This window comes from Oncorhynchus kisutch, linkage group LG28 (assembly GCF_002021735.2).
Source record: "Oncorhynchus kisutch isolate 150728-3 linkage group LG28, Okis_V2, whole genome shotgun sequence".
Lineage (NCBI taxonomy): Eukaryota > Metazoa > Chordata > Actinopteri > Salmoniformes > Salmonidae > Oncorhynchus > Oncorhynchus kisutch.
The window spans coordinates 8,244,564-8,254,670 of record NC_034201.2 but is presented as its reverse complement, the minus strand read 5'-3'; the positions used below and the strand labels follow the sequence as shown (position 1 = coordinate 8,254,670).

Here is a 10,107-nt window from a genome sequence, read left to right as displayed (position 1 = left end):
TTGTATCGAGCCTAAGCAAGGGTCATCATTATACTATTACTGTACAAATTCATTTACTGCTATTTGGAAACCAGGAAGAGTGGCTTCTGCCTTCGCAATTTGGGATCCTAATAAAATACAAAACACTACTATAACACTTCTGTATTGTAAAATACTATAATGTATTTTACAATACACGTGCATCCTTAATGAACAGCTCTGAAAGAAGTAGACAAGTGACCAAATCAGGTTCCATCTTTGCTTTATGTTTTCAGATCAGCGTATATGAAAGAGACGACTGGGGGTTTGAAGCTGTCAAATAAGTTCGCGCGAGATTTCCGAATGTGTGTTTTTAATCTTTTGGGGGTGTTCTTCTTCCTCCTTGTTTCTGAAGCTGCCCTAAATTTGTTGCGGCTGCAGTCCTATTTCTAGGAAGACCGCGGTAATAGGTAGTCGTTTTAGCGGTGACCTTTAATTCAGAGTATTTATTTATGAATTGATTCAAGAAACTTGGTAGCTAGCTAAAGACTAGGGCCACCTTCTTCGTTAGCTAGCTACGTTAGCAATAGCGGCCAGTACCGGCAGTAGCTAGTACACACAGGTGAGTGGCCTCTCCCAGGCATTAGCTAGTAGCTAGCTAGCAACATCTGGGTGTATCCTACAGAAAGAAGTCCGTTTTCAGTGGAGTAACCTTTTTATTTCCTGTACGAATTGTATGTATTCATAATAAACCGACCACATCTAAATATTGCAGCGATTTCCCTTATCGGATTGTATCCATCTAAACTAGCTAGGTACGTTAGCAAGCTAACTAAATGGCGTCAGATAGTGACACAGAGGAATTCTACGATGCTGCTGAAGACGTCAATTTTACTCCATCTCCTAAAGTGTAAGTAACCTTTCTACTTACATCAATTGCTCAAATAAAGGTATATACTGTGCTATTGGTGTTGAAAAACGTTATCAGCTGTGATGATGATGCTGGTCACTGACATGAATTCAACCAGATGTTCGCAAGTAAGCGCAAGTAAGAATTATTCTGCTCATACATTTAGTGTCTCTTCTCTAAATAAAGGAATGAAAACATTGCCTATAATTATTTGCAACAACGACAACAACTATGCCTCCAGTCTGTGGATGATTTTTGCCTTGTCTTATTTTACTCCATCTTTTAAAAGAGGCAAAAGGTCATCAATTGCCAAAGACTCCAAAACAGGAACTTTGTTTTTGCCATGACCATATAAGAGGGGTCAAGTGTAAGGGAGAGAGAGAGAGAGGGAGAAGTGTGATTGACATGTCTCTTTGAGACTCACACACTTTCCTTTTTATATAATTATAGTAGAGGGATTGGAGATAAAATAGCTACAGTGGTTTTGGCTTCAACTGTTGCTTATTGAAAAGTTGTATTTTTCCTAATTTGCTCAAACTTAAACTAACAGGAGAACACTGGTGTAACAGGTAATTTCCTGTAGCTTGCATGATTACATATCTTACATGTTAAGAATAAATTGTTTATACGGTTGTCTTTTGTTTTGTAGTGTTAAAACAAGCATGATTTCTTTCAAATCTCTCGTCTGAATTGTAGCCTAGGCCCTAGGTAAAGGTAATTCTGACAAACCATATCAGGACTAGTCTTGTGACTAACACTTCCACTTGTGTCTTTTTATTACTTAGGACACCTGCAAAGTTTGTCCTTCCCATACCTCAGGTATTTATTGTTCTTACTAGCATTTGACAGTAAAAAAACAATAAGAACCTAACCTCTTTAAAGACTAGAGAGTGAAGTTTCATTTAATTTAGGAGATGTCAAAAACTGTAACCGAGTGTTGGTTTTTAGTTTAATCATTACTTAAAGGGCATAGCTGGGTAACTACTTTCAAACGAGCTAGAGGAGCGCCTTTAAGAGTTCTATTGAGGCTAAACCCAAAACACAGCCTTACCCAGGGTTGTTTGCAATAAGTAGTTTGCTACTGCATGTCCTGCAGTAGGTGCCAGTTTAGTGTTTCACATACTCTATTCAGGACATTGTCATCCCTTTTACTAGTAAAATATTACAAATCGTAATCACATCCCAAAATGTTAGTGTGTAGATGCCCTGTATGAGGTGCTAGTTTATAAAAGTAGTGTTTCTCCTCGTCAGTCTCCATGTACATTTAGTTTTGCGTTCCTGCAGGGGGTGGTAGAGAGCCCACCAGAGGACGTGGCTGTTGGGCTGGCCGCACCTGAGGCACGCCAAGATGACTCCATTCAGGTACTCCCCCTCCTTATATTAAAATGTAGGCTAATACTCATTAATCCCTACTTAGCTAGGTGGTTATGACATTATGGAAAAAAATATATTGGATTTTATTCCTGAGAATTTTTAATAGTTACTGAGCCCCTGACTATGTAGTGTTCATGTCGGTAAATGTGTTTTGATGGTTGCTGGTTTTTGGGCTCTATGTAAATGCTGTCATGGCGTCACCAGATTCTACATTGTCACTCCAGCAAATGTTTGGATGTGTGGCACGCCACTAAGTTGTCATCAACACAGACCCTCCAACGTGTGTTTGTACTCCTTCTTCACGTCCCTCTCTCACCTTAAGTGTGGGGAGTTCCCACAACACTTTTATCAGAGGGAATACACTCATACGACCACACAATCCTCATTAGAGAAACATCCTGTTATGAGTATATTACCTTTTTGATGATTGTTTTCAGCTATGATGTCTTGTCCCTTCTAGATCATCGACAGCATCATTGAGGAGAGCCAGAAGGGAAGTGCAGTGGAGGAGGAGAGGAATGTTGATACAAGGGCAGAGTCAGAGGTGAAGGACAAAAATGTGGCCCCTGTAGAACGAGAGCATCCTGCTATTGAACCTCAGCCTGTGGTTGAGAGATCAGAGCAGCCACAGGAACAGCAGGAAGCGTGTTCCATGGCCCTCCCAGACATCCCCAGCCTGTCGTCAGGGTCACAGGAGCACGTCCAGCCCCCAGACATCACCAGCACCCTGGGGCAACTAGACCTCCCGCCGGACCTCCCTGACCTACCCCGGGTGTCTGCAGAGGACAGGGATAGGGAGCAGAGACCAGCAGACATCCTAGACCAGGATCCCCTCACAGACAAGCCGGCTGGCTCCTCTGACCCGGGGCCTACAAAACCCCCACGGCAGTTCACTGTAGAGCCTGACATTGTGGCCAGCACCAAGAAACCTCCGCCTTCACGCCCACCCCCTCCCAGCGGAGCTGCTCCTCCACGGCCACCACCCCCATCCCGGCCTGCTTTACCCCTCAGCAAGAAGTCTCAGGAGTGTATAAGGCCAGCAGGACTGGAAGGTAAATAACACTTTGCTTGTATACCCACACACTCAGTATCACAAGGTCAAGATAAAATGCTGATATGCATGTTAATTAAATATGTTGCTGCAGGGATGGAATACTGAGCTGAACACATTGACCTCTCATAACTGTTCTCAGCTGTTCACTACTACCCACACATACTCATGATAATTTAGTTGTGTAACCATGGAGACAAGGTGACACTTGACCTTTAACCCTGTGTCTTTGCTGTGTGATTGGCCGGTGTATGCAGGGGAGCTGGAGGAGCCATGTGGCCTGGTGTCTCCCAGCAGCACAGTGAGGAGCATCACCAAGGATCTGCAGCACTCTTTGGACCTGGCTAGCGCCACCAGTGGGGACAAGGTTGTCACAGCACAGGTCAGTGGGTATTTGTTTCCTATGCTTTCCATTGGCGCAGAGCACAGGTCCACTTATTGCTGCCCAGGAAGCCAATGTATATATTCTTCTGCACTTGGGGAAAACTTTGTCCTGACAAAGACCTAGTTTGGGGTTAAAATGTTGTCCTCTTCTGAATAAACACTTCGGCAGCAGCATACCTGTGTGTGGATTTACTTTCTGTTCTTTATTCTCCTTTTTCAACAGACCTTTGACCCTTGCATTTCGGAATACCCCTTTGTCTTAGATTTAAAACCAGTGTAGTAAGTGCGTTTGTGTATATTGGTGTGTTCCCACAGGAGAATGAGGATGAGCAGGCATCCAGTCCCATTGGCGACCCTCTAGGTCCTCAGCGTCCACGATCCAACTCTGGCAGAGAGCTGACTGATGAGGCATGTTTCCTTGTCTCGCTCTTTCATTCATCCACCCTTAACCTGTACAAAGGGGCTCGTCTACTCTCTACACATACCTTTTTGAGTGTTTGTTTCTAATTCATTGATTGGCTGGGCTCTCTGTAATAGGAGATCCTGGCGAGTGTGATGATCAAGAATCTGGACACTGGGGAGGAGATCCCTCTGATCCAGGCAGAGGAGAAGCTTCCCACAGGGATCAACCCACTCACATTACACATCATGAGGAGGACTAAGGAGTACATCACGTAAGAACTGCTCTCCTATCACTCAAGCCAGGACTGTAATATATCATGGGGCCACACCAATCCGTGGGCTATGGTTGAAAAAACGTACAGCTCCCCTGTGCTAACAGTAGCAGTCCCATACATAAAAAAGATCATACGAATCTTGAGGAAGATGTCTTTCTGTTTTTTCCTGTCAGGAATGACGCAGCACAGTCAGATGATGATGACAAGGCCCAGGCTCCATTGACCGACTCTGACGGAGGGAAGCTGAAACAGAAAACGTAAGAAATGGCATAGTGCCCTGCCTCATGTTGTGGTTAGTGTTTCCTCTCTGTTCTGACAGTCTGTGACGGTTTCATGGTGTTTAATGTGTCCTCTGTCTTCACGACCACAGCACTCAACTGAAGAAGTTCCTGGGCAAGTCTGTGAAGAGGGCCAAGCATCTTGCTGAAGAGTATGGTGAGAAGGCCGTCAACAAGGTGAAGAGTGTCCGTGATGAAGGTATGCCAGCCCCCATCCACTTAATTTTTTATTTTTTTTCCCCCTTCCGATGAACATTCTTCTGCTGCGGTTTAGTCACTCTGCTGGGTGACGTCTCACTGTGTGGTTGTGTCTCAGTGTTTCACAACGACCAGGATGACCCGTCTTCCAGTGATGATGAGGGGATGCCCTACACACGGCCTGTCAAGTTCAAGGCAGCCCACAGCTTCAAGGGCCCCTTTGACTTTGATCAGGTCAAGGTGGTCCAGGACCTGAGTGGAGAGCACATGGTAAGATTGTGTGTTAATGTGTCAGTGCTTTCTTTCCATTGAACAACAGACCTCTTCCATGACTGAACCATACAGCATGAAAACCATGAATGCAGATGTAAGCGTCAATATATATTCATGCATATTTGCCTAACCCTTGTTCTGTTGTCCGGTCCTCAGGGGGCAGTGTGGACCATGAAGTTCTCACACTGTGGGAGGTTGTTGGCAACAGCAGGCCAGGACAACGTGGTACGAATCTGGGTTCTGAAAAATGCCTTTGACTACTTTAACAACATGAGGATAAAGTACAACACTGAAGGTGGGTAGATCATGAGACCTTAAGAAGGGCTGAGCTCTGTTGTCTCTGAACAAAATAGTTTGTCTGCCACACCTTTAGTAAATGTAAAGCTTGTTTGGTGGGATTCTCATGGTTCTTATGTTCTCTCTCTCAACCAGGTCGTGTGTCGCCCTCTCCCTCTCAGGAAAGCCTGTGTTCCTCTAAATCAGACACGGACGGTGGGGTGAGTAAGGTTAGGACCCATCAGTGACATGGTTAGAGTTGAGGGTCAGCTGTAAAACATGAAGAAAGTAACGTTATGTTCAGGGTTGCTTTGGGTGACTATACCAGTTTTACTGTGGAGACCTCAGCCCCAGCCTGACAGACAAGAGGTCCTCTTTTTTTTGTTCCCAGATGAGCAGTGTTCCTGAAGACCCCGATTCAGAGGACAAGAATCTCCCCTTCCGCCAAGTCCCCTTTTGCAAGTATAAGGGTCATACGGCTGACCTGCTGGACTTGTCCTGGTCAAAGGTGAGACTACACAGTCCTTTCAACCCCCCCCCCCCCTCCCTTTTCAATTTCTCCCAAATGCCTGTACACTGTCCTAGTATTCACTGTATTATTTGATTCCAGAACTACTTCTTACTTTCCTCGTCAATGGATAAGACGGTCCGACTGTGGCACATATCCAGGAGAGAGTGTCTATGCTGCTTTCAGCATATTGACTTCGTCACAGCCATCGCTTTCCATCCCAGAGTAAGTGAGCCTTTATGAGCGTGTGTGCCTTTGTCAGTGCGTGTTTAGGTTGAAGTAGGGACTTTTTAAAAAGAAATAAAATATTTAAGTGCAGAGTGAGTTGGCTATGATTGTTCTCAAAATAAATTGTATTGGTCACATACCCATGGTTATCAGATGTTATTGCGAGTGTAGTGAAATGCTTATGCTTCTAGATCCAACTGTGCAGCAGTATCTAACAGGTAATATCTAACAATTCCACAACATAACCAAATACACACAATATAGTGAAGGAATGGGATGAGAATATATAATTATAAAATATATGGATGAGCAGTGACCGAGCGGCTAAGATGCAACAGATAGTGGATACAGTATATACATATGAGATGAGTAATGCGAGCTATGTAAACATTCTTAATGTGACATTATTAAAGTGACTAGTGTTCCATTTATTAAAGTGGCCAATGATATCAAGTCTGTAGGTAGGCTGCCTCCTCTCTGTGCTAGTGGTGGCTGTACCTCTTAAGGATCGGACCCTTTTTTTCAATTTTCGCCTAAAATTACATACCTAAATCTAACTGCCTGTAGCTCAGGACCTGAAGCAAGGAAATGCAATAATATTCTTGATACCATTTGAAAGGAAACACTTTGAAGTTTGTGGAAATGTTAAATTAATGTAGGAGAATATAACACATTAGATCTGGTAAAAGATGATACAAAGAAAAAACACATTTGTTTTTTTTGTACCGTCTTTGAAATGCAAGAGAAAGGCCAATATGACTTAGGAATCTTGGCGCAATTTAGATCTTGTCCACTAGATGGCAGCAGTGTATGTGCAAAGTTTGACTGATTCAATTAACCTTTGTTTCTCTTCAAAATGTTGTATCAAGACTGCCCAAATGTGCCTAATTGGTTTATTAATACATTTTCAAGTTCATAACTGCACTCTCCTCAAACAATAGCATGGTATTATTTTGCTATAATAGCTACTGTAAATTGGACAGTGCAGTTAGATTAACAAGAATGGAAGCTTTCTGCCAATATCAGATATGTCTATGTCCTGGGAAATGTTCTTGTTACTTACAACCTCATGCTAATCGCAACCTACCTTAGCTCAACCGTCCCGCAATCTGATGGCTTTGAGATTGAAAAACAGCTTCTGTCTCTCGGTCCCAGCTTTGATGCACCTCTACTGACCTAGCCTTCTGGATGATAGCGGGGTGAACAGGCAGTGGCTCCGGTGGTTGTTGTCCTTGATGATCTTTTTGGCCTTCCTGTGACATCGTGTGGTGTAGGTGTCCTGGAGGGCAGGTAGTTTGCCCCCGGTGAAGCGTTGTGCAGACCGCACCACCCTCTAGAAAGCCCTGCGGTTGTGGGCCGTGCAGTTGCCGTACCAGGTGGTGATACACCCCAACAGGATGCTCTCAATTGTGCACCTGTAAAAGTTAGTGAGGGTTTTCGGTGATAAACCCCCAAAAAATATTCAGCCTCCTGAGTTTGAAAAAAATGATTTTCCAAAAGAGGGGGAAGGCCTTGTATGCATTGCGGATGTTAGAGTAGCAGTGGTCAGATGTGTTACTTGCTCGTGTACTGCAATCGATATGCTGATTAGAATTTAGCTCGCCTTGTTTTCAGAATAGCTTTGTTAAAATCCGCAGCTTTAATAAATGCAGCCTCAGGACATAAGGTTTCCAGTTTGCATAAAGTCCAGTGAAGTTACTTGATGGCCGTCTTGGTATCCGCTTGCAGGGGGATATTGACGATGTTCTGACACTGTTAACCAGACTGATCATCTATTAATTCTCCTAGGATGACAGGTACTTCCTGAGTGGCTCTCTGGATGGGAAGCTGCGTCTGTGGAACATCCCAGACAAGAAGGTGGCTCTGTGGAACGAGGTGGATGGACAAACACGCCTCATCACTGCTGCCAACTTCTGCCAGAATGGGAAGTACGCCGTCATCGGCACCTACGATGGCCGCTGCATCTTCTACGACACTGAGGTACAGTGGAGGGAGACATACTGTTCATCAAGTTTGAAGGGCTAGTGAAAAATTATTATTTCAGCCGATGTTTGATTCTTCTTTTGAGTATTACAACGGCAGGACATCATTCTGAAAATGAGGAACATTGGAGAGAGTTCGCCGTTTTTCGAATGTCTGTTCTTATTTCAGCGCCTTAAATACCACACCCAGATCCACGTACGGTCGACCAGAGGCAGGAATCGAGTAGGACGGAAAATCACAGGCATCGAGCCTCTGCCTGGAGAGAACAAGGTATAGCCATGCTCCTGGTGCTCTTCCCACAGACATGCCTATCTGTTAGCTGAGTCTTTTGTATTGTGTTGGTAGATTCTAGTGACCTCCAATGACTCCAGGATCCGCCTGTATGACCTGCGGGACCTGTCTTTGTCCATGAAGTACAAGGGTTACGTCAACAGCAGTAGTCAGATCAAAGCCAGCTTCAGGTGAGAACGGCTCCTTCTCAGTCTGGCATGTTGTTATGTAGTCGGTAAACAAACTGTCACTCTATTTTCCAGCCATGATTACTCATTCATTGTGAGTGGCTCAGAGGATAAGTACGTGTACATCTGGAGCACCTACCATGACCTGAGCAAGTTCACCTCTGTACGACGAGACCGCAATGACTTCTGGGAGGGAATTAAAGGTACCTAGATACTGTAGTGGTGCTCAGCTTTTTACTGTCGGTGATATGAAACACTGTCCGTGTTTTTGTAGTGTCCTTCCACTAAGTTCAGTCTCTTATTTTTCAGCCCACAATGCAGTAGTGACATCAGCTATTTTTGCGCCCCATCCTAACCTGATTGTCCCCCAGGAGGTGGGGGCAGAGAAAGCTGGGGCAGATGCAGAGTGTAAGAGCTTGGACTCTACTGACTCTGAGACCATTCCCTCAGGTACAGTACACTGATTTATATACCTGTTTAGCTATGCTGAGACTATTCAGAGCGACTCTTCATTAAAGCTGGGATCCTTAATGGTCAAACTAGTACATCTGTTTTGGGATATTACTACAAACAACAAAAACTGATGTCATTGCATGTGCTATAGAACAGCAGAATATGTACTGCGAATGTTTTTCCCACACTGCCCAACTCTCCTCACCTCTGTTTTGTCCACAAAACGATAACAAAAGTGCTGGGGTAGCCATGGTGCTGTTTCCATCTTTAAGAGTGATCAATGAATGGTGTGATGAGGTGAGTCGATAGGAAAATGTTGTAGTTTTCAATGCTAAACAGGGTATTTCTCATCCACAGGGGCTCTGAAGACTGATCATACAGAGGTTCTGCTCTCTGCTGACTTTACTGGCGCCATTAAGGTTTTCATCAATGTAAAAAAGTACTGAGCACTTCACCCTGAACCCTTTCTGATCTGGCCGTCAGTGTACAGTCCTTCAATGGAGGCAGAGCAACCCGCTGCCCTGCCAACGCTTCTAAAACCGGCCAATTGCCTACGGGTGAGTCCTCCGGGAGGAGTTCTCCTCCGGAGAACAGGGACCCTGCAGTAGTGGATGAGGGGAAGGTGGAGGAAGTGAACTGTAAATGGAGGAAGCAGCTCACGGATGTCCTGTCACACTTTTTTTTGTTTAACACAAAGAACCAGTGTGCATTGTTTGAGACGGTCAGACTGTAAAGCAGGACCAGTAACTGAGGGATGGTTAAAATACACTGTAATGTAAGCTATTTGTCAGAGTGTAAGGGGTACGCTGTCTTACTCTTAACTTTACTGCGTTTCTAGTACCCCCGCGCTCCTCCTTGCCAGGAATGACGGTCTTAAATTTGTTAACTAAGCACTAACTCCAATCATTACGGTTGCAAATCATCATTCGTCTGTCAGTGTGTAATGAATAATAAAATGGAACCACTTTTTTTTTTTTTTTACATTGTTTATGATTCACTTAATAAAGTAAACGGTATTCTTGTTTAAAGTGAGCTCATTCTGTTTTTTCCATTGAGATGAGAACCTTTCTAAACGTTTGCCTCAATATGAAAGGTAGA

General features: G+C 44.2%; 1 protein-coding gene across 2 annotated transcripts; it reads left to right on the top strand.

Moving 5' to 3' along the window:
• Positions 1-315: 315 nt before the first annotated feature.
• Positions 316-10,037, top strand: LOC109873090 (WD repeat-containing protein 44). Of its 2 annotated transcripts, none has more exons than XM_020464613.2 (20): positions 316-868; positions 1,654-1,687; positions 2,153-2,230; positions 2,703-3,294; positions 3,551-3,675; positions 3,993-4,085; positions 4,215-4,351; positions 4,528-4,611; positions 4,725-4,831; positions 4,949-5,100; positions 5,260-5,398; positions 5,536-5,609; positions 5,771-5,887; positions 5,990-6,112; positions 7,904-8,095; positions 8,267-8,368; positions 8,444-8,559; positions 8,632-8,759; positions 8,866-9,006; positions 9,367-10,037. In XM_020464613.2, the coding sequence occupies exons 1-20, from the start codon at positions 795-797 to the stop codon at positions 9,453-9,455; spliced, it is 2,697 nt and encodes an 898-aa protein (XP_020320202.1). In that variant the 5' UTR covers positions 316-794; the 3' UTR covers positions 9,456-10,037. The 2 variants fall into 2 exon arrangements, with proteins under 2 accessions (XP_020320202.1, XP_020320203.1); XM_020464614.2 differs by having other exon boundaries at positions 318-868; positions 5,536-5,600.
• The last annotated feature ends 70 nt before the right edge of the window (positions 10,038-10,107 follow it).